This window comes from Lonchura striata, chromosome 2 (genome assembly GCF_050655825.1).
Source record: "Lonchura striata isolate lonStrDom1 chromosome 2, ASM5065582v1, whole genome shotgun sequence".
Taxonomy (NCBI): Eukaryota; Metazoa; Chordata; class Aves; order Passeriformes; family Estrildidae; genus Lonchura; species Lonchura striata.
The window spans coordinates 105,418,376-105,443,300 of record NC_140704.1 but is presented as its reverse complement, the minus strand read 5'-3'; the positions used below and the strand labels follow the sequence as shown (position 1 = coordinate 105,443,300).

Sequence of the window (24,925 nt, the reverse complement as noted above, 5' to 3'; positions counted from 1 at the left end):
CTCAGCTGCCTGCTCAGTCCACTATGTCAATATCTTTCTTGCACTGGAGCCCCCAAAGTTCCATGCAGTCCTCCAGATGTGGTCTTACAAATGCTGAACAGAGGGGGGCTAATGAATTTCCTTGACTTTTCAGCAGTGATCCTGTAAGTAAAGCCCAATATGCTGTTGGTTTCCTTTGCCTCAAGGGCACACTGTAATTCCCACCCCTGGTCTTGTCTCTTTTTATTCTAAAGCTGTTCCCAACCCATCTACCTAGTCTGAACTGTGTAAGGGTTAGTCTGCCTCAGAGGCAGGACTGCTGCATTTGCCAGAGTTCATGATGTACCTGGCAGATAATTTCTCCAGCATCCTGAGATCTGCCTTTCAAGGAAGTCCTGCTCCTGCTGTCGCAGCTGCCCAGCCCACGCCCCAGGAGAGCAGCTGGCACATCCGCGCTATCGCAAACCTCCCCAGAGCCAGGTTCAGTGAAGTCCACACACTGCTGAAAGTGCCCTCTCCTGTGTCCTCCAGGATGTTAATAAAGATGTTAGATGGTACTGGTCCCAGTATTGACCACCTATAATGCCCCTGGAAAATGGCTGCCAGTTCAACTTTATCTGGGCAGCTGGGCTCAAAGGATGGTAAGGTACACTCCTCACCCATTGCAGGTAGCTACCCAGCCCAGATCAGTGATGTGACTATAGGCCGTTTTAAAAATAAATAAATTAAAAAAAAAAAAAAAACAACAGAAGAATCCTTTTATTTTCAAAGTTTGATCAATCCATGAAGAAAGAGCAGCACATTTTTTTGCAAAGCCCAAATAACTGTACAGCTCATTCTGAAGACAGATTTTTCCCAACAAAAAGGAAGTGCCTGTTGAAGAGAAGGAACAAGGAAGGGAGCCAGGACCAACTGTGGCCAGCATGGTTCTGCTGGCTGGTACCTTTAGAAACATACTACATCCTTCACACTTCTCCTTCCAGTGTTTGTCTCCTTAAAATCACTGAACACCCAGGTGAGGATCCATCTAACTATAAAAGACATTTTAGCATCCCTGAGTGCTGTGTCAGGGCTGCCCTGTATATTTCAATTTTCATTCACAGGACATATGGAAGAAATGGAGTAAAACTTTCCAGGGGGAATGCTGCCTGAGCAGCCACCTTTTCACTTCAGAGGAAATCAGGTTGTCTTCCAGTGAGTTCCAGTCATCAAATTATTTTATTGTTACAATATCATGAAGCAATTCTTATTTTGTGCACATCAAGGTGCTCAAAGTGTTAGTTTTCACAGTATAGAATGGATGTGAACAGCATTTGTCATGGAAGCACTCAGCAGAGTATGTTTCAACTTCATTTAGTTGTGCTGTTTTATGAAGTTCTGCAGTAAAATGTGCCAGCAAATTATGTTAGTTTCTTTCTGGTGATTAACTAATCATTCATATAATAAATAGCAGCTAACTACAAGAAAGAGATTTATTTGTCACAGATTAAGAAGAATGTCAAACTTTTCCCATTTCATGTAAAAAGGCAGAGGAAAAAATACTTCTAAAATGACTTTGCAACATGTGCTTTATTTTAAGTCATTACTGAATCAAAACTACAAGTATATCCTTTTAACATACCCTACCCATTCAATTATTTTTTCTCAGTTTTTTTTTAACATGGAAAGAAACCTACACTGCAATTGTAAATTTTCATGCTGCAATGTTCTCTAATGAGACATTTGTTTCACTAATAATAGTAATTTAAAGAAAGAAAAAAAAGGGCATTTCTCAAGCTCAAACGTATGTCTATATTTGGGAACTTAACAAAAAACCCGTCTCAGATGTAAAAATGTGATTTGGAATATGTAAACATTTTTGTATACCTGAAACACTGGAAGAAGAATATCAGCTAACAGAAAAACAACAGTTGCCTTAAATCATCGAAATGGGAAAAAGCATGTCATGGGGAGCAGAGAGAAGCACACACTACTCAGTCTTTAAAGGGTTATAAGAAATGAAGTTGCTCATTAGGTCATTGATTTCATTTTTTTTTCTCATCAAATGGAAAGCAGTAATGCTGAAGAGAATGGCCCAGCAGAACACTCCATAATTCACCATAATTATTCTAGCCATCAGTTAATCTTGACAAAATGTCAAATTTCAGTTGTTTTTTTCTTTTTCCTGAGAAAAGTCATTGATTGATGTTTGGTGGAAATGTCTCCTGTGACTATACAAATAAAATAAGGCATTTCAAGAGATTGTTACTTGTTTTCTTTTTGCTGACAGAGGCTGGTCCACAGTGTCCTTTGTACATCAAAACCTCTGCTTCTCTACAAATGGGTATGGCTAGAATGTCTTCAGTTCCCAGTGTGGCCCTGGGTGCTGAGTGTCCTGAAGGCTCAGTGTCCCATTACTGTAGCTTGAAAGTCAGCGATGTACAACAGCATATTGCACAATCCAAACTGTGTGGCTCCAGAAAGGATTAAGAAGGTACACTGGAGTCATCTGTGGGTTTCACTCCTTTAGTTTCTCTCTAAGTTGTAATGGTTGTCTGGAAAATTAAATTAGCCAGACAAAGATGCAAACATTTGCTGATTAAATTACAAAGCAGTCCCCAGATTGTAGAGGAGTGGCACATTAAAAACAACAAATCATTCAGCCTTCTTCACTGTTGATCCTTAATTTGAAAGGCAGCATGGATTCCTAAGGCTGTAGCTTCCAGGATTCCTTCAGAGAAAAATCATTGCTACCCAACTATAAAAGGCTTAGCTCTTAAGAGAATATTGTGCTTTTTTTCTTTTTCCTTTAAAATTCAGATTTAACCAACTTGATTTGCAGTGTGATGCCAAAGAGATCAATTAGTTTTTTCCCTAGTCCACTTGATCATAGTCTCTGGTGAGCGATACAGGAATATTAGCTTGGCATACAAGTCTTCTTCTAGTTCCAGTTCTCCAGTCTCTCGTACTAGGAAAATGTCAGTACACAGCTTCAGGATTCGGTCTACATTGGGTAGCTCCTCAAACATGATGGAGTGAGAGATCCCACTGAAGAATTCACGGACGAACTTCCCTATCACCAGGACAACTGAGGCATATAGTCCCATAATGCTGAAAAGAAAGAAAGGAAGGGTTCAAATCATGCCTTGTAAAAGGGCAGCCAAGTGTGAGGAAGCTCATCTACATGGCTAGCTGTGGTCTGTCAGTGGACTGAATGTCAATTTCTAATTAGGGTCATGTTTCTGCTATGCCACAGGATTAAGGAAAATAAAATCTCTTAGAACACCTCACACATCTGGAATCATAAACAGCTGAGGCTGCTGATTTAAATCATTTGACCCCAGTTGCTGATGGCCACATGTCCATCATGTAGCTGCCTGCTACAGCTTGGAAGTCACAACTGGCAATCTGACAGCAGCTGGCTGCTAAAGGCAAATTATCTGTCAGTTTCATATCTTATATGTTTTATTAAGGTATATGTAACTGGTGGCAAAGTAACATTTACTTTGATAATCCTCCCTGATAATCTTTCTATGGGGATGTCTCCAAAATCCTACCAGAAAGGTGTATCTTGTGGGAATGCTTAGGCTCCTGCCTTCCTCTGTCCGTGGAGATGTATTTCATGTCTCCTTCACACCTAGGGTCCTGGCTACAAGATTGAGAATGTCGACAAAACCAGGCAGAGTTCAGGCAGAACTTGACTTGCAGCTAAACTAACATATTTTGAGTTTTCTCTTCAGTAGGAAATTGGTGTGAAGGGTGCTTATGTTTTTATTCCCACTGGAGAGCAGTTATCAGGGGTGATACTAACCTTGCAAATATTAATCCTTCTCTAGATAATATTAATAGACATGGATTTGAAAATCTCACAACACCCCTTTTCAAAATGTTGTAATGTTCAAACACTACAACAACAACAAAAAATAACCCCCCAAATCAGCAAATAAAACCACCTCTACTTCTATCTTATGTACTTTATTTAATTTGATGTAAAGATTCCCTCTTACCCATAACCAGCCAAGAATCCAAGGCTTGGTGGACTGACTTTATCACTGAATATGAAAAGTTCGAGACTCTCTTGAGGTGTTTTTTGTCTTTTCCCAAGCTGATTCAAAACCCACCATTCTTCAGATGCATTTTTGACAAGGGAAACTGTAATATTTTCCCACTTGCAGTCTATTGAAAAAAAGGAAATGTTAATATATATACAACAAGAATTGCAAAAATCAAACATTTTGAGACAGATACTTCAAACATCTGCATTATAAAATGACTAACAATGCAAAAGCAAAATTCTTCTAAGTCCATTTTACATTATTTCTGTATACAAAATTATAAAACCCAGATTTCTGTGTTCTTTCTTCTGAAAATCTTATCTGAATCTGCATTAAATATTTAAAATATTTCATATTACATGCTTTTTCACAACTGTCAAATAATTTTGGTATTTTCAGGCCAAAGTATCAATAGCACTCATCATGTCTGCATTTCAGACCTATGGAAACACATTGAACTTGAAAGGGTAGCAGTCAGCTTCTGTATCTCAAAGGAAATCTATCACCATAAACTATTTGTGTCTGATATAAAAGATATTATTCTCTTGTATCAAAAAAGGGTGCTATTCTGTTTTATGCATACTGGTCACACAGACAGGAGATGAACTCTGGTCCTCCTGAGTGTACATTAGTGGTGTATACATTAAAGCTCTTCCAAAGAAACTCAGATTTGGGACCTGACCAATGACAGTGAAGCACTCATTGCTACTCACAGAGCTGGGTTCAGCCTCAAGAATTGTTTTTCTTGATGAACCTTGACAAGAACATACTACACAGCACTACTACTATTTCATTCAAGCTCCAAATTTAGCCTCTGTTGAGAAAATTGCTCTTAGATAAAGACTTGTTTCTACTATTCCAACCCAGCAGGTTTTTCACACATATGTGTGTGTGTGGGTGCATGTATTCTGTATGTCTGTGAGTACCTGTATGGATTCTGAGATTCAGTGAGTTATTTAAAGTGGATTCTTTGCAGCCAATAAGGAAGAAATAGCTTAAAAACCCATAAAAATAATGCAGTGTCATTATTAAAGCTGAGGAGCTGCATTTGCAGATGTGCAAAACTGCTGACTGTTCACAGTAAGGTAGCAGGGAGATGTGGAGAAGTGAAAGTTGTAATCACTTACACATAAAACAAAGGAAAAGAGTTCTTAAAGCAGACTTGAAGGAGATGGACTTCACCCTTAGAGTCTTTTCTGTTAAATCCAAAGATAAAATATGTGGAGATGCACTTTCTGCCTTTTACTGTATAACCTTATCTCACCTCAAGCTTGCAGACACCAAGTAAAAACCATTTTACGTGCATTTAAAACTGAGGTACCTCATAACAGTTGTGAATGTACAAGTGTGAGTGCTGCCTTGCACTTCTTTAAAACCATACTCTGTTTTCCATGGTGTGGAGACATACCTCTCAATAGCTGCTTTATGGGTTTTGCAAGAGAATCACTAGGAGCCTTGATGTAGTATGGATACACTTCCTCTAATGTTCTGGAAAAAAAATGAGAAATCAAATATTTCATATTTTTATACCTCTAAAATAATTTAGAAATACCTAACAGTGTTATACACAGTTCCCAGTAATTATTGGCTTAAGTTATGACTTTATAGTGTTCAGATGTCACATCTGAAAATTAACTGGATTTTTCAGCTACGTTTGTTCAGAACTTCAGCAGAGAGTTCAGTTCCATCCATAATGTCACCATTCACATACCATCAATTCCACATAGCTGGGGCACCTGTGATTTCATGTAGACTTTATAATTTTTGTCACCTTTAAAAAAAGCTGCTTTTATAGTCAACAGTAAAGTATATAATAAAGGCAGCACATCGCTAGTAGTAAACAAGATAGAAAAATATGTTGTGAGCACAACTATTACTTCAGAATTGAAAGGTGTTTTGATAATAACACCTGAAAAGAATGAAAATTTTTGCCAGAAATTTTTATTGGGAAATATTTTCACAGTTTTTAGAAGGATTTCAAACTTCTAAAGAAAGATATTTGTAAAAGTTCTCTCACTGGACTCAAATCAAATCATCTTGAATGGGAATAAATTACCAGTATCTAGAGGGAGATACATTTCACTAAAAGCAGAAACGCTGTTCTAACATTTTCCTCAAATGACTGAAAAATTCCAAGGAAGAGGAGCTCTCAGAGAAATCATGTGGCACTGGGCTACATCGCATACACCAGGCTGAGGAAGAACAAGGGTGGCCAATTGAAAATCCCTTCTGGTCACTCCAGCAGGTCCAAGAAAAGGTAAGAACTCAGCAGCTAAATTGTCCCAGCAGAGGTGGTGGCAGAAAGCTCCCTGTATCTGAGTATCTGAATGGCTAATAGCTATCACAACCATTTTTTCTTTACGACCAAGTAAAAACCTTAAATCTACAAAACTACTGCAAGATAGGCAAATTAGCTCTATTTTCTGTGTTACTGCTTGTCTTTTGCAAAGAGAGAACTATGAATTAATTACTTCTTTCCACAAATGAGAAAAATCCACTCTCTGTGGCTCTACATCACCTCGGGAAATATTGCTGTATCTTCACACAGCAGAAAAGAGGCATCAAGTATTTTTTAATTGCAATGATCACATGTGCAACAGCAATCTGGATGTATGAGTGTGTGTGGGTGCAGAAAAACAGCTGTGCACAGAAAAGGCAAATCTAATTTCTACCTACTAACAGATAAGAACTTCTCAGAGTTTTCACAATCCCAGTTGGTCTCAGCTTAAACTTTTCAACTCGTTTGGCCACAAATCAGATCAAGTGGCCTTCAGGGATGATGTGTTTGGCTTAGCAGTACTTAGAAACTACTGCTGTAAAGTAATCCCCAGTGAGAAGGCGGAAGAGGAAGAGCTGACTCTTTTCAGATCTAAAAGGAGTCACCACTGTGGTTTATGCCATAAGGCTGTATCTGTAGAATAATGTTTGATATTCATATGAAGAGCATGCCTTGCAAATTTCCATCACAGGAAAAGATCTGATGTCAGAAGCAACTGCAGATGTTACCCTTTGACCGCAGTGATTTAACACTTCCTTGCCAATCTAGTACTATTCAAGAGTAACAATGTGAGATACAGTCTGGATAGTTATTTAGAACAAAAAAAATCTTCAATGCAACATCCTCAGATCAAGTTGAACTGATGTAACTCAAAAGTGAGTTGAACAGTGAATATACTGGACTTGTGCTTATCCAATAAATCAAAGAAAAGTTACTAATAGCTTCACCATGCTTGTTGATGATCCTGTGTTCAGGGTCCTCTCAGCCTACATTTATAATAGGAAACATGTTTTAACCTTTAATATTACTATTACTTGGCTTCAGTGCTGTTGGCATCTGTTATTAGAGGGGGATAGATGGGTAGACAAATGAAACATTTGCACAAGCTTGACCACCTTAGGAAATCAGGCTTCAAAGAGGAAAGTCTGCATATACGTAGAAAAAGAAAATAACTTACACCTTTTCCGGTTGATTTTCAGCCATCATTGTAGCAATATCTCTTCTGGTATGGTTTTTTAGTGGGAAGGTAAGTTTATCTGATGCTATTTCAGCTTTGGCACCAAGGGAGAGATTCCTGTTTTAAGTAAAAGAGAAAGCACATTGACAACCTACAATGAGAGCATAACCTAAGCTGGGTGAGGCAGCTGCTGGGGGCTGCAGAGTAACACCCGTGACAGATGATGTGCAAAGGCAGAAAGCCTGTATGCTGCCTCTGTGACACAACATGCCTACCTTGCTGCTGCCTGTGGCCTCCTGGACTAGATGAAAGGCAGCAGTCAAGCAGAAGATCACTGTGGTAAGTCTATAACATTTTCAGTCATTCGTGTTCACAGCGTATCCCACAAGATACAATTTGAGGGTGAAAAATGTCTCTGCACTAGCGTGTGAATGCTTGTGGCCATGAAAGCATATAGGCAAACTAAGTAACTATCAAAAATTAATGTAAGGCTCAGAAATGATGGAGTGATGTAATTCACTAGCTAATAGTTTGTGCTTCCAGGAAGATGTGTGGGGGGGAGGGAGGATGTCAAATGAAGTCCAATTAAGTGTGCAGATTCATTACAAGCCAATTTCTGACTGTGGAAGAACAGACCCAGCATGGGAGTTCAGAGCATCCACAGTGATTCAGCTGACCCGCTTCTTACATAGTCTTACAACAATCCAGCTTCTACTTCCAAGAAAACATGTAAATATGGAGGGTGCAAAGGAAGCTGGATTCCGTGGAGTGATGACTTAACTCCAGTTTAATCCAGTAATCTACAGGAACCCCATCTGGCAAACAGTAGCCAGCAAATTACCTTGGTGATTGGGTGTGCTCTAGCCTGAGTGCAACAACTTTATACTCTAGGCTGTCTCTTTCAAGAACTTCATTGTAAAGTTGGTTCACTGAGGCCAAAGAAAGCTCATATGAGAAAAGGTCTCAACAAAATGGATATGTGCCATTTTTATGGTATTTGCACATAAAAATTGTTTATGTCACTTCCAGACTCCCTTAATAAGAGGATGAAGAACTTGTGTTTGTATTTCCTCATAGGTTTTCTGTCTGAACTAGGTCTAAGTGAATACACATTCCATAAATGGTAGCAAGGTTGCTATTAATGGCAATTCACTGGAACATCCCCACCTAAAACTGGCTAAAAAATTCTTTTTCTTTCTTCCTGTCAAGTCCCATTGAAAATTCCACCTGGACATTTCAAACAATCTATTTGGTAGTGGCTCCACTTTGTTTTTTTTTTTTGTTTTTTTTTTTTGGGAACTGCAGGCAACAAGTGTTTTCATGGGTAACAAATCTGACTTCTCTCTGTCTCTTTCCCTCCTACTCTCAGATTTTTGCTCTACCACACAGTAGAATTTGCTAAAAAACTAAACAAAAAATGCAATGTGAAACTGTTCTACTGAGCTAATGCTTGGCAAATGATCCATCTACCTCATAATAACTTTGTTTAATTACCTCTGAATGGTCCATGAAATAACTAAAGTGAAATCAGCCTCAAAGTCTTGAAGTCCCTGTATCATTTTCTGTCTGCTGGGAGGGCTGATGGTCCATAAAGAGTTTGAATTTCCCTCCAGATCTGCTCGAGTTATATCTTCTCTTGCATAGCCCTCTAGAAACTGCAAGGCAGCCTGCAGGTGCAGAAGCAGAAAAGTTCAGTGCAGTGATATTCACAAGACACAGAATCACATTTCCCAGTCAAACAGATTTGTAAATGTTTGATTAATTGTAAATGCAGTGCTGTGCACTGATTGTTTTTCTCAAGTACCAAGTGGAGCTTGAGATAGGAAGGGGAATCAACAAAGTAATCAAAGTAATCAAAAAGGCAAGACAAAAATGGCCTCATTGTTTGATGGCCATGTTGGCTAAAGTGAGTCTGAAAGTTCATGAAACAAATTCTGTAGAGGCTGTTTAAATTTTAGTTAAAATTTTATTCTGTCTTTTGTTAAGTAGCTTTCTGCATAGAAAAGTGACTGCAAAGGATGAACCAACTAGAACCTTGTAACTTCCAAATGCATCTAGGTTACAGTATTTGTGATATTATACATGGGCTATGTGGTAGGATCTAATATCAAATTCTGATATCAAATTCTTCAATGAGGTAGTAGCAAGCACTTATTTTAAAGTTATAGCTGATCAAATGTTAGTTACATTAGCAATACAACAGCTCCTACTAATTACTAGTCCTTTTCCTCTAGAAACCTGTGGAAACTGGGCATGTTGTTCCATGAAACACTGAGACTATGCTTAAATGCTTTTTTTGGACATTTTAATGTCAAAACATTTCTAGGCTATGCACACTTTCTTTTGACATAACCACCATTCCTCACTGGAAGGTGAAAGATGTGTGTTCTAGAAAGGAGTATGAAGCTTAAAAGTGTATAAGACATTGTTTTGTCCCCACAACATGTTTTCTTTGGCACTACACAAACAGCATCACATCTCCTGAAGGTTTGTGTCATTTAGAGGGGAGGGTTTCATTCAGAAAATAGGACAACTAGGGTTTCTGCCTTCCAGGATTTTGTGCAAGGATGTCTGCATTAATGGTAGCTTGTCTCACCATAACCCAGCACTGTCCTGACAAATGATATGTCTGAACTTTTTTTCATGCAAATCCTATTTATAGAAATGTCTTCCAATTGATGACAGCAGTGATGACCAATCATTACTACATAAACAAAACTCACAAAAGGCCTCCATGGAAACATGCACAGATTTTTAAGTAATGAGATATTCTATTTTTCACTTACAGTGTTACCCCTATAGCTTCTCAGAAATTCATTGAACTCATTCGGATCCAAACTTTTGAGCTGATTCTGCTGAGCACTCATGGTAAAAATAGGCTGGGAAACAAAAGAACACATGCTTATCACATTTACTTCACATTGGCTGCGACATACACAGTCCAACATCCTGTGCATCACAGTCCAAGATAATTATGGCACTCAGTTCAACAAGACAGTGTTATAATCTCCTTCCTCTGAGATGCAAGCTGCCTACAATTATCTTATATCTACCATGTGGACTTGTAGGATAATTTATTCAGTTTCCACTGCCACTAGAGGCTGGTTTTAACTTGAAAATGAAGATAATATTTTACACCAGAGAAAAACTAACAAATTTTTAAACCCAAAAGGGGTCATTTATGGAAGCTTGCCAGGTACCTTGCATGAAGCAGGAGAGTTCAATTCAATGGAAGGAAGAAGAAATAGCACAAGGAAATATAATGCTAAAAACAGAAATAGCACAAGGAAATATAATACTAAAAACAGAGTTTGCTTTTAGTGTTTCTTATTTTTTACCTGATAACCTCCTAGAGTTATTGTGATTGATACATCTAGAGGCTTGTTGGTGATGCCTGCAACAGATTTGATTAAAGACATGAAGAGCAGTGGGAACCAGACAATACAAATCAGCAAGACGATAATCATGCCACCCATTCCATACTTCACAACTTTCTTTTTCTTCTGGCCTCTTGGTTGGGGATATCTCTGCAAAAGAAAACAGCAGTCTGATAACGTCTCTTCTATCAAAGGTACACTACATATGATGTGAAGGGTGAATATATAATGATCTTAAGGCTGCCCATCTCTTGTGGTAATTTGCTAGCCCCTGTGAGGACAGCTATATTGAGGTTTTTTTAGCCAAACCTGCACAGACACACAATTTCTGATGGCAACAGAGAGAAATGAAAATGAACTCACAATGTGTGTCCAGTGTGAAAAATATTTTAAAGCTCTGTGATTTTGATTATTTACAACCATAAAAAAAGAAGCATTTAGGTAGGATAATTTTTATTTTTTTGGTCTAAGTGTTAGTATGAACTCAGAAGAACAAAATATAAAATAATAGCAGAAAAAGTGATACAACAATTTATTCCAAAATATTTGCACTTCTGAAAAGTTTTATCACAAAACTCCTTAAGGCAGACTTCTCATAGGTCCTGCAGTGCTCCAAACTGTATATTGTGGGAGATGGGGGGAGCAGGAAAATAGTTTACCAGCAACTGACATATAAAATCAGTAAAATTTCTGATATTGCGCTACCTCCACATTCATTTCACACCTGACTTACAGTATTTCTAAGAGTTCACAGGCTTGATCCAATCTGTTTCTAGTCAATTCCACACTGACTCCATTTAACTAATGCTAAAAATGTTGCTGCTCTTCCTAAAATCTGGATACTGCTGATGTAACAGCTTCTCTTTCTTAGATTCTGAGGACAAAAGTGACTGCTTTTCCTCTCCCTTCAAAGCAGATCACGTGGCATGTATGTTCTGCCTTGCCCATAATTCCTGTCCTCTGTTATTTGCATCATGACTGAATACTCTTAATAATCTCACCATCCTGTAAAATGTTTTACTTTCACTGTAATTTATTTTGGCGTAATTCTCTTACAGGGTTTAACTTCGCAGTGTTTAGTAGCCTGTCCTCCATGCATTGCATACCACACGTGCAAAATAAATATGCACTCTACTGCACTGCACCTCAAACACTCCAGGAATCTGGCTTTCAGGAAATTGCTCTTGCTTTGCAACATGAATCCATAAAGCCCTATGAGAATATTACATTTGTAATACAATGCTATATTTAAAACCAATTATTTACTTTTCAGAAGCAAAGTATCAAGTCATTTGTCTTGCACTACAGAATAGTGTTCTCATTAAAATATCATATCAAGATCAGCAGGGGTATTATTATTATTATTTTTCTGGAGGATATTAGTGGAGGCACTTCTATTGATGTTATAGAACATCTCAGAGAGACTCTAGCAGTCCAAATACTTGGGCATTCCACTCAGTGAGAGAGAGAACCAAAGTACCATCAACAATACTCGTAAAGTTATGACACAGTTATTTTTCTGTATGGAATTAGAGCATAGATGCCAGCTTAGACATGGAAATCTTCCCATGTCAGATCTCTGCTACACATAATGTAAATTGTAGTGTAAAAAAAATGTGGTGAGACGGAGAGTCAAAGTAGAGCTGGATTTTTACTTCCCCTACTCCTGAAGTTCTTCAGAGCTCCTTCCTTTCATGGCAGAATTGGGAGTCATAGAGAAAAAACCTATATGCATGATTTGTGTAACTCTGAGTTAATCTACGTGATATACTTAGAAAGCAATTGCCATTAAGAGACAGGATTATAATAAAAGTGGAAATACGTCAGTAACACTTAAATGTAAATCCACTTCAGTACAGATGTAGAATTTCTGACTGGTTTGGTCACTCTTAAAATAACGTTTCATTTCTTTTTCAAATTGGCAAAATGAGCAAGCATATGGTTGCAATCTTTGTAGCAGTTACAAAGAATCCAGAATTTGCAAGTTTAATTTGAACTGTAACTTAAATGATTTAAAGAGACTGAAATTTCAGTGAGACAAATGGTGGGTTTATCTGGCCTGCAGTTCAGTTCTGGATGTGCAGGGACTCTCCTGAGATAAAGGAGCCAGCTGAGTTCCTTCTGAAATTACATGAACCCCATGTCCCAGGGACCTCCACTGCAGGGCATGAGCTCTTCCTTCTACTGACCTTTCTCTCAGCTGCAGCTTCCCTGCTACTCCAGGTTATTTAGTTGTGTTTGACTGTGTGAATACCAGGACTTCCAACCCCAGCCTTGAAACCCAGGCATGCAATTAAACCAGCAGGCAAACCCTTCTCTGGAGCTCGTGTTAATGGTGGAAAAATCAGCTGGGCACAACAGAGAAGCCACTTGAAGTTTCATTTGTGGCAGCTGCCAACTAACGTAAAGTACCCAACAGTCTGGATATTTCTGAACACAAGTGCCAGGCATATCTTCCAACAAAGTTTTTGTGGTGAATTCCTCAATTATTTAGGGACTCATGATAATTTCTCTTCCCTTCTGCATGAGGAAGAGAAGGTCTGAATCACTCATATGGGGTTTCCTTACTTTTTCTGACTCTCGCCAACACTTCAGGATGAATATATGAGCATAGATATCTTCAACACAGATCCAGCTGGAAAGACTGAGAGTGGTGTCAGTCCAAACCCAGTCCATTACTGCTCTCAACTCAGTCAAAAATGGAACCAGGCGGAACCTGAAGGGAGACAACAGCAGATAACTTGTCAGAAGCAAAGGCATCACATCAAACAAGCACAGCAAGTGTATGTATGACAAGAGGGAGAATTAAGACATTAAGACATTAGACATTAAGACATTCTGTAAACACAAATACAATCACATCCTGAAATTGCCATAGCTCATGTTACTCTAGGTCTTCTTGCCAGGCTATACTATGCTTATGCATCATTGTGTCCATAATTGTGATTGAGCCAGTGATGGAATAGTGCAAGATTTCCTAGATTCCTCTGACCTGGGAGAGGAATGCATGTTTTCTACAGGATGGTGGGATGAATTTTACACCTCCTTACACCAAGTGTTGCATGGCATCTTTGCAGTAGGTGGGCAGCCCTCTGCTGCATATGGAACTGGGCACTGTGACTCAGGATTAAACAGCAGAAGAAGGTGGGAATCAAAAGGAAATCAACACACAAGGAGCAGCTGTTCAAAGGGCATAATTCCCTTCCCTAGTCCCACACTTTAAAGAGTATTTCATGTGAGGAAAGCTTTCATCTATAGCTTTTCTTTGGAATGCAAAGAGTCCATACTGCAAGTACTGTGAAAAGGCTGAAATGATTCAATTTTTTTCTGTGAATTACACATATGCTTCAAACTGGCTTAATCACAAAGCCACTGCAACCGTGTAAATGGAGGATGTGGTCTGTTTGTGTAAAACCACCTTTCACTCTGAGGTAATGCTGCGCCTGTTCCTTGCCCTAACACTCTGAACTCCTGAGGAGTTTCAAATGTGCAACACTTCTCAAAGCAAACTCTTTTTTTGTGCTTATTTTTAAGTTTCTGTTTCACAGGTGTCTTTCAGTCAATTTCTTTCATGTGCTGAGGTGTAGCAGGTAGACCTGCTCCAAATGTCTCTTTAGGATTTCACACCTTCCTATTTTTTAGGACTGCAGAACTAATAACACTACCTGTTTTCTAGCACAATGTGTAGTCCCTATTTCTGTTCACAAAGGTGATTTCTTGGAAGTGTTAAAAACGTCTATTTCATAGGGGACTGAATGGCTGACTGGTATATCAGGCTTCTGGTTTCAGACTGAGAAATGGAATTTTATGAAGTTTGCCTTCCAGAAATAGATTTTTCTTTTTCTTGTGGACTACAGGGGACATATGGCCTATATAGAGCGTGCTGTGCAAAATTTACTGTCTTATTTCCAGCAGTCTGTGAAGAAAAGTCATGAATAACCCCAGGATTTCACTATAGCAAATCCTTATTACACAAAAGAAAGAAGAAAGGCAGTAAGTCTATGCTTACCCTTGAAATAAGAACAGGTTGACATAGTTATAACTTTTTGTGAGGAAGTTGCCAAGAACACGAGTTGGATATCCGCAGCGTATCTGATAAGCTGATAAGCCAAAATAAACACATTTCACAAAATACCAGAGCTGGGCAACTGTGTTCTGGCTAAATTTCCTGTAAAGGAAAAGATAAAGGAAAATGATGAGCTTTGTATCTGTGTATGACTGAATTAGCTGGAAATGGTATTTTTCTCCTGGCAGTTTCCCCTTCCTGAGGTCCTGTGAAAAGGTCATGGTTGCTAACCCCATGGCAGGCTTAAAGGAGAATTAGAAAGACACTGAATGAAAAAAGTCTAAAACCAGCATCCATTGCCACTTCAGGGTCACAGGGGAGAGACTGGGAATGGGCTCCCCAAGGAGTGAAGGCCTTGGGCAGTGCCTCTCCCTCTGCATGCCGAAGGTCCCTTGCTGCCCAACACAATCAGTCCTCCTCTTCCCCATGATGGCTCAACCCTCTGTGAGTCCTGGGTAGGGGCTCAATCAAGGCACTTTTAATGGCTACTTGTGTTCATGTCAGCACCTCATACAGGAACTGAAGATGGAGTGACCTCTGAAAATATTTCCCACCCTTTCCTGCTTGACTCAAGTCTTATTCCCATAGTTCAGACAGCTCTACACTTTCTCTTCTCCAGACTGAACTAACCCTCAGCCTCACCTCACATGTGCCATTCTGGTTGTTATTCAATAGCATCTGCAGCAGATGCTTCATGATGGACAGCATTTGCCAGCCAGCCATAACCCAATATTTTCAATTAAATCCCACAGAAGTATTTTGATTAAAAAATTTGCAGGGGGTTCTAATCTCACTTAGAAGGAATACAGGATGTATCAGATGCAGATTTGATATTAACAACTTGATAAAGATTTTCCAAAAGCACAAAGTCAAAATTGTTTCAATTCCTAACTGTTTTCAATGTGCAGTAGATAAGAGATCCATTTGAAAAATGATTTTTTTTTCCAAATTTGTGCACAATTGATATTTCACTTTCTTTTTGAGAGGAAGTGAGACTTTTCAGTTTTCTTTTACACTATAAAGCAATTTCTTTTTTCCCAGTAAAATAACTTGAATATTAATGAAGTGTAAGGTGCCCAGGTGATACACTCAATTTCCATGGACAGTCAATAGAAAGAGGGAAATACTTCAAGGCAACTTAAAGTAGGAAGAGGGGAGTTAGCCAAACACTAGGGAGGGAACCTTATCACCTCTGCACTGCAGACTGCAGTGGTCAGTGCCCTGAGCCATGAAATGAAAAATGTTAAATCTGGGAGTGAGCCTGACCAGGTACGTGACACAAAATTTTATGCACCAGGTGACCGCCTCCACCTCCAGAACCAAGTGTCAGGAGCATGGGAGGAGAACTTTGCTCTTCAGAACAGACACATATTTCAGACATTCCTCAGTTTAAGGAGATTTAAATCCACAGTTCACACATTTCAGAAAAGTGCTAAGTTATGTTACTCTAAGGGAGACATTTTCTACTTGCTATTCTAAAGCAGCCTGCTGCAGTCTTGGGAGCATGGAATTGGATCAGAGGCCAACATTGTCTCAGCTGAAAGCTCTAATCACTCAATTACAGGCAATTTCTCTTTCACCTGCTTGCATTTTGGCCTAAGTTGAGAATATTTCTATACCTATATAACTAATTCTTCCTCAAACTTATATTGGCCACAGTTACTGCTGTGGAAATGCATTCCAACTTTCTGCTTAGAAATGAGGCAAAGAAGAAACTTGATCATGATTCCAAAGCCTAGCTATAAACATCTCCAATTTAAATACAAAGAACTTGGTAGAGCATTAGTATTCCACCCATACTGTTTCTTTATAAGGCTTATACCTTTCTGTCACTCCAGGCAAGATAAAGAACATCCAGAAATGTATTCCGAAAACAAGGATGACCTGGAAGATGACTTTTCCCATGACAGTCTTTTTGAGGTACAGTGCTCGATCTACCACCATGGTACCAAACTGAATAAGCACCATCACCAAAAATGCCTCTGGGACCTGGTCCTCTGATAATGAAGAGGTGATATCTGCTGCAGCAGAATGTTTCTGAAAAGAAAAATATAAGGGTGGTCAAGGAAAAAGGACACTTGCATAATATTTAGCATCTACAACATGTAAATCCTGCTGAGGATTTACAGATAGATGCCTCTGTGACATACCCCAAAAGCCCAAAATCCAAACACAATGATGATGAAGTCCACTGTATCTGCGAGGAACATCAGCACGTACACATCAGTCACTGCACTGTAGTCTGGATGAATAAGATTGTAGAAAAACTGTCTGATGGGCATGTACACCTGGAGAGTCCTAAAACAATACAGACCACAATGTGATTTAATAGCACATAACTTGCACTGAATAAAGTAAAGGCTGAGTGTGGTATGTTTAATATTTTTAAAGATATCTAAGATCTACTCTGACAGCCTTCACAGGACTGCAGAGACAGCAGTTCTTTGTTGTGATTGCTTCTAAACCACTGTATTAGCATTTGTTCAGTAGAAATATGCATAGCCAACCAACGTCACATGGGATATTTAGCTTTTTTATCAGGAAGATACTATTTGAACAACTGATGATATGTCTGATCAGCTGGTGGGACATCTGCATACATGTTGAATTAACATCAGTAGTAGCCTGCTCCCTTTAAAATGATGGCTTACTGCTTTACTGTTTGGAACCTCCCGCCAAACCCACACAACCCCTCTTATTGCTCACTTTTTAATTGTAAAAGCCTTGGCTTTGATAATTTGTTCTCGAAACTTTTCCATGAGAAGCTCTTTTCTAGATTTTTGCTTGATGCTTAACACACTGCTTCCCTTCTGACTGCTGTTTCGTGTACTGGTACTTCCTGGAAAAAAGGGGAGGGAAAGAGAAGTCAATTCAAAAGAAAAATTTAAATACTAAAGTTAGAAAGTAATAAATATTGAGACTTCCATGCCATATGACTACCACATTTGAAAGAAGCTTTGAAATGAATTCTTCTTTTTTTCCCCCAGCATGATAACATCTTGAGAGCATCCAGTAAAGGTTTAATGACTGGCAGATCAAAACTTGATTAATAGCTATAAAAAGAGAAAGCAGACTAGTGACAAAAGCAAGTATTTGATTGATCTGACTCAGTCCCTCAATTGCAATTATATGTATTTAGGCTAGAGTATTCCTGCCCTTTTTACAAGATGGGACATGTAATATGTTTCAATTTAACTAATAAAAACTCTTTCTTAATTCATGTTTCTACAAATGTAGATATGAAAAATACATGTGCTTTGCATTCCCTCTAGCTGGAGATTATGCTGGACCAGAATTTCTGGATCTGGGCCACACTGAGCATTCCTTTACTAGCTTTTGGATAATGTCATATAAAAAACATAATGAATCACAAATTATGGCTCTCCATTTGAACTTTAGGAAGGCTTGGAGTATGTTCAAACATGAAGATACATTGGTTCATATCCTACTTCATCACTGAGAAGCAGCAGTATTCAGTAGCCCCTGGAGATCCTCAGCAACCAGCCCAAGGTTTCAGTAGAATGATCCTACGGGAAATGAACATTTGTCCTTCAAATCCCAGAAATGCCATGACATTTACCTCTCTTAGATCTGTGTGAGGAGAAGCTGGACCTGTGAGAAAGCTGGGATATGCTACTAGAACTCTTCCTCCTGATGGCAGTCTGCTGCTCAGGGAAGTGGACATGGATGGACTCCACAGATGCGGCAAGATTGACAGATTTCAAAGAGGCAGAAGAGTCTCTCCTGCCTCCTGTCAGAGAGAGCTCATCATCAGTATCCTCTTTATTACTGGAGCTGTCTCCTTTCTCATCTTCATCCCACAATCCATGGCACTAGTAGAAAAACAAGAAGAGAACATATCAAGCCTGTATTTTTGTCACAGGCGTTGCTCAGCTCAGTTATGTGCTCACAATGGAGAAGACAAATTCAATGTGTTGGGATATCATAGAAACATTAAGTTGCAGAATTTCTTTGACATCAATTCAGCTGTTAACCCAGCAATGCCAAATCCACCACTAAACCACGTCACTCCATGCCACATCTAAATGTCTTCTAAACGCTTCCAGGGATGGTGAATCAACAAGTTCCTTGGGCAGCTACTTCAAATGCTCAATAACCTTTTCATGGAAGAAATTTTTTCCTGATAATCAAATGAATAACTTCTTCGTATCATGAGTGATTTAAAAAATTAAAATTGAAAATTAAATACAAAATAAAAAACTACATGAACCCAGATTACCTTTAAAATGGATCTGTGAAAGAATAAAGCAAGAAGCTGAACAAGATCATAGTGCACATAACCCTCTTTCTTCTCAATGCCAATAATATTGGGTGGATGGTAAGGTTTATCTTTTGTGTAATCCACATGTTTATTCCAAGGAAAGAAGCCAAACTGGAAGAAGTATTTGATGACAATGGCCACCTGTTTGGAAACACAACACACTTGGAGTGTTTTATAAGCATGTCAGATATAATAGCCTCATGACAGTAAGAGGGATAAAATATGATTACTTTGTCAGTTTTATGAGAATATAAACAAGCATACTCATTACTACAGAGGCATAACACTTTACATTTCTCCAGTAACAAAGTCAATCAAAATTTACCAGCAGATGATACTCAGTGGTACTTGAGATACCACGAGCACTGAATTCTTGGTTAACCATTACAAACCAACAGTTTGCAAATGGTCTGTTCTTGTGAGAACTGCTCTACATGCCAGGAAGGATATTGTTCATTGCAATAGAGTAAACAACAAACAAGACCTTTCCATACCACAAAAATTCCTGAGGTCTTCAGCAAATACTTGTATTACTATGAAGGGCCAAACATCCAGCCCAGATCCCAGAGATCAAAACCAGCAAGGGGGCCATGCAAAGATTACAACTTCAGCTTTCTGTCTTAGATGTGGGCTTGCAAAACCAGCAGCATACCTCAGTGTAGACAATGGCTGTCATCCAGAAGCGTTTGCTTGGCCGAGGAACAGACAGCATGGCCCACAAGAATATAAGGATAGGAAGCACCAGGGTTATCATGGAGGCAGAGATCATGTGGTTAAGGATGATCACAAAATAGCACACCATTTCTGACCGGGCCACCAGCGTATTGTACAGGGCATAAATAAGGAGCAAGACTCGAGGCTGACCAACGTAGAACTTCTCTGATTCCTCCAACTCATCATCATGAAACATCCTGTGAGGAGCAGAGTACCACAAGTGAACTGAACATGAACTTCACAAGAGCTGCTTTTAAAATTGCTACTATTTTTCCTTTAGAAATGTATTAAAATTTGTTGTTCAGTTCAATGGAAGAGAAAAAAGGAGGGGATTTGGTCAAATAGCCTGATTCTAAGCTCAGAAAACAAGAATTTCAGGAAAAAAAAACCCTAGAAGCACTATTCTGCTGTTTTTTAATTTATTCAGAAAGATAATCAGCCTGACCTAAGAACTTCTACAAACACGATTTTCCTACAGCTGCCCAACCAACATATCTCATGCAAATCACCCAATACTGGTGTGGATTCACATCTGACTTATCAACACAGATAAGTCAGGCAGGCTGAAAGGCAGTTCTGTGGTTTAAGATTTTGCCCTCACTTTTGGGGAAGCCCTCTCCAAATAAGTCAGGCCAGAGAGCAGCTGAAGATGTGCAGTGGCACCATTCCCACTTCAATGCTGGTTGTGCTAGTGAACACAGTGTCTAAGGGGCAAAGAAGGGAACATCCTCTCCCTTATGAAAGCACCATAACCCTCAACTCTCACTGGCTTAAACAAAAACTGCCAAAGGTCATATTTTCCCTTACAGTAATCCAAAATAATTAAAGGAGCAACATTTTCCCAGATAGCCCTGGAGGAAACTCATTTGAAATCACAGCTGCCTGGAGAAGAAAAGCCCTCTCCAGAAAGAATATTTAGAAAAGTCCTTGACCCCAAGACAATTGCAGCACAGAAATTCAATGCTAATCAGAACGATTAAATATGGCATCTAGGAAGAAAACAGAGATTCCTTCCAAGATGAATTTGAGTCATTTTAGAAACCTCTAATTAGAACAACTGCACAGGAAATGAGCATCTTCCCTTAAACCAAACTTAGCACAAGGTCTGTATCAGAATTTATAGGCTAGTTCTGAAACAAAACCTCAAAGTAATAACAAAATTTTACACAGTGTGATAACAATTTTTCCTGGTAGAGGATTCTTACTTGTTCAGGAGCAGCTCACTAGCTGTTAGCTCGTGCGTCAGTGGGGGCAAAATCCTGTCAAGTTTGTCTGTCCGACTGTCGTCCGGGCTCACCATCATGAGGCTCTTCCCAGCTGAGTCATCTGGGGAGCCAAATGGAAGGTGTTCAAAGCTGACAGCTTTGCTATAGGAAGGTGGAGCTTCTGCATTGCTGTCCACTGTGGAGTACAATGGCGCATCGGTATCGGGAGTATATGCAGCTCCTTCTGAATCCAGGCTATAATCTTCCACCTCCTCTTCCTCCAACCTTGATGCAGAATGAGCTCCTTCTTCCTCATGCTCCCCTTCTACCTCTTCAATGGTTTCTGTGGTCCCCTGACGGGAATAGAGCATGGTGACCTGCGTGGGTTCACTGTTGGAGATGGATGAAGAGAGTCAGCCAAGTTTTATATGACATATGATCAGGAAAATTTGTTAATTGTATCTTTATGCAGAGAGCTGAGCAACCTCATTGCATTCCCAGGCCTTCAAAGTGCATATGATCTGGTAGAAAAGACATCATCCTGGTCTCCTCTTACACTGATGGAACATCTGGGTCCATCTGTTCCCTAAATGACATCCCACTGAACTCACAGTGATTCAGCATCTTTTAGCACCATCAAGGGGAAAATTAATATTATCAACAAGAGAAACTACACTACCTTTCTGAAAGTAATTCAGACATTTCTGAACAGAGTCAACACTTGCTATTGCGTCTATTTGAGACATGTTTCATAGTGAAGGATAGGCAGCCATGGGATTCCTTCTAAACAGAGTGCTTTTAACAACCACTGTATGAGCATTGTACACAACTGAAACATTAACTGAACACACACATATCAACTCTGATTCAAATAAAAGAACGTGTAAGTTGCTAGCATGTAGAAATATAAACCAAATTATGAAACTGTTCCAGTAACAGGGTATCTTGCTTACCTTTAGATTGCCCTATGTTCTTCAATACAGTCTTCCCTTTTACTTTACCTGCCTGCTTTTCTTCTGTATGTACCAATTCAGCTCTCTGATGCACTCTGATCAGTTCTTTGCTTGATTCATCTTCCTTACTCTTGGATTTGCATAGACTCATAGAATGGTTTGGGTATGAAAGTACCTTAGAGATCATCTAGTTCCAGTTCCCCTGAGGCAGGTGTCTCACCACCCCCTGAATAAATAATTTCTTTCTATTATCTAATCTAAACTTGTCCTCTTTTAATGTAAAGCCATTTCCCCTTGTCCTATCACTCCATACCCTGCAAAAAGTCCCTCTCCTGCTATCTTGTAGCTATTCTTTTAATACTGGAAGTTCACTCTTTGGTTTTCCTGGAACCTTTTCTTCTCCAGCATGAACAGCTCTCTCAGCCTGTCTCCATGGGAAGTGTCATTCAGCCCTCTGATTACTATTGTGGCCCTCTCTCTCAAGAATTTTTTTACCTCTCCCCTCTCTTTCTTTGTAGTCTCATTCCGCTCCTCCACAGGTTAGACATCAGGCACCAACTCAGTCTTTGTTGGCTGCATATTTCAACAAAGACTAAACAAGATTTCACATAGCCCCTATGAAATTAAAGGGGCCATATTTTCACATAAACTATAATATTTTAGTGAAAACTGGCATTAGCAAAGCCATCTGGCACTACCATCTTCTGCCAAAATTAAAAATTAAGTTCACTTTTTTTTTTCTTTTAAATTGCTTCCAAACTTATTATGGCTATGTTAGGTCACGTTATTTATAGCAGAGTTTTAATTAGACCATGTAACACTTATGATGACATGTGTTTGGATGATTCACAGTAGCACTCTTACTCGTTAAAATGTACAAATTCATAGAATCCCACATTTTCAAAACTGATTGACTCAAAAAATTTGTCAAACACTTTCAAAACTGAAAAACAATGATGCAAAATTATATAAAAATTCAGATTTATAATGTTTATTAAATTATTGAAACACTGCTTCCCAATGTCACGTAAATCCCTGGGTTTTACATTCTAAAAAGTAAATGAACAGTTCTGAACAGTTTTCTCTTGTACTGGATAGTAATATTATTTGCTTTTTTGTCATAGCTATTTTCCCTTTCTTAATTCCAATACCTCACTGTAAATCAATGGTAAAGGAATCAATACATATTTCAAAATCTTTCCCATATGGAGAAAAATAAAAATTGAAAAACTGACACAATGGTGCCTTAGTTTCTAAAATTACACATCTCAGTCCATATTTAGGATAACTGATTAGCTGAGAAACTTAACTTCCAGCTTCCAATTTAAGAACAAGCACTCACTCAGTAACTCTGAAAATAAGACACTTTTTTAGCTGAATAAATACAGATCTTAGCCTGTTTTTATACACTCAGCATAATGTTGTGGAATAATGTTAAAAAGTACATGAATTGAGGATGAAAAAAACCCCAAAAAACAGAACAAAAAAATGAAACAGCAAATGAATCCTAGATTATGACCCCGACTTCGAATCTCAGAACTGTGCCACAACCCTGGAGGGAGTAAAGCTTCCTGTAACCATGCAAACCACCCTGCACACCTCGGGTCTGCAAACACAGACCCTGTATGCTGCAGTCAGAATAATGGTATGGGTAAATGAGTGAACAAAGCATGCATGAGTTAAGCACCTTGACACTATACTGCCACTGTCAGCTGATGAGGAGGACATATCCATGCTCTGCATTTTACGAAGCCTAGGTCGAGCGCGCTCACTTGTTTTAGGAACAGAGTCTGGTCCATCTAAATCATCAAGGGTTGACTGCCTTGAGAACAGCATGGTTGCTTCAGTGTAGCAGCTACAGCAGCGCAAACAGTTATAGAGACAGTGTTAAATACAAATGGCATTACGGTACACATGGTTCAGTAAACAAATATGCTCGCCATGCAGCTAAACATCGACACGGAGAAAAAAGGTTCAGAGAGAAGATAAGGATTTGTTTAGAGTCACCATGGAAACGCATTTCTATATGCAAGTTAGTCATGGTCATTTTCATATAGGGGTTAAGGCCTTCTATTCACTATTCAAGCAGATATTGAACCTACATACTTTCCAGGGGAACAGACTTACATATGTGAGCAGGTTTTATTTTGTTTGTTTATCCCTGAAATTTCCAGATTCCACAAGTATGTTTTGGGAAGGGACCTCCTCTGAACAAATTCTTTTTTATTATTGATATCCTGTGCTGAACCTTTTTACACAGGTACAAGCCAATTTCCTAAAAGAGCCCTTAAAACAGAGTAAGCTCATACTCCACAAATAAAAAAAATAGCTGTCAGACATTGGCTAATGCTCTTTCCAAACCAAAGAGCCAAATCGGATATGTTACTTAGCCAGTAAATGCATGTCAAATATAACCTGCTCTGCATGGGATGGCTTTTATTTTGATATTTACTAGGAAGTCCTGATGATTCTTTCCAGAAGGTTTCATTTATTTCAATCACAGCTTAAAAGTATTTCAAAATTGGTAACATGCGCATCTTGAAATAAAGAACAGATATAATAAACCCTTATCTCCTTTCACTTATCAAATACAACAGGACACCAGAGACATACACAATACACTGAGCATTCATGTGTAACTGCAGAAAAGAAGAACTGGATGAGTTATGAGAAAGTAAGTATATAATTAAATACAAGCATTTAACAGAGCAACAGGAAAGAATGACATATGGCAGGTAAAAAGATTATTTCTCCTGTAAAAATCTTTGACAAACACAGATGTCAATGAAAACAGTTGAGTGGTCTGATGTTTTAACACATGCAGTGACCTGCCTGAGTGTCTGAAATAGAATGAAAGAAG

The 24,925-nt window shown here is 38.9% G+C and overlaps 1 protein-coding gene across 13 annotated transcripts in view; it reads right to left on the bottom strand.

Annotated features, from left to right (window-relative positions):
- Positions 1-716: 716 nt before the first annotated feature.
- PIEZO2 (piezo type mechanosensitive ion channel component 2) overlaps positions 717-24,925 on the bottom strand; it is a 284,271-nt gene continuing 260,062 nt past the window's right edge. For 12 of the 13 annotated variants that reach the window (XM_077784376.2, XM_085571904.1, XM_085571903.1 and 9 more), the window contains 16 exons: positions 21,113-21,502; positions 19,846-20,104; positions 19,152-19,334; positions 18,492-18,744; positions 17,618-17,750; positions 17,062-17,209; positions 16,734-16,948; positions 14,855-15,013; positions 13,414-13,561; positions 10,807-10,995; positions 10,255-10,347; positions 8,963-9,135; positions 7,469-7,585; positions 5,422-5,501; positions 3,966-4,134; positions 717-3,069 (listed from right to left, as the gene is read on the bottom strand). In XM_077784376.2, coding sequence (XP_077640502.2) covers positions 2,817-3,069; positions 3,966-4,134; positions 5,422-5,501; positions 7,469-7,585; positions 8,963-9,135; positions 10,255-10,347; positions 10,807-10,995; positions 13,414-13,561; positions 14,855-15,013; positions 16,734-16,948; positions 17,062-17,209; positions 17,618-17,750; positions 18,492-18,744; positions 19,152-19,334; positions 19,846-20,104; positions 21,113-21,502 — 2,962 coding nt within the window. In that variant the 3' untranslated portion in view covers positions 717-2,816. Of the gene's footprint in view, positions 3,070-3,965; positions 4,135-5,421; positions 5,502-7,468; positions 7,586-8,962; positions 9,136-10,254; positions 10,348-10,806; positions 10,996-13,413; positions 13,562-14,854; positions 15,014-16,733; positions 16,949-17,061; positions 17,210-17,617; positions 17,751-18,491; positions 18,745-19,151; positions 19,335-19,845; positions 20,105-21,112; positions 21,503-23,752; positions 23,921-24,925 lie in introns of all 13 variants that reach the window. The other variant, XM_085571914.1, reaches the window with a different exon arrangement.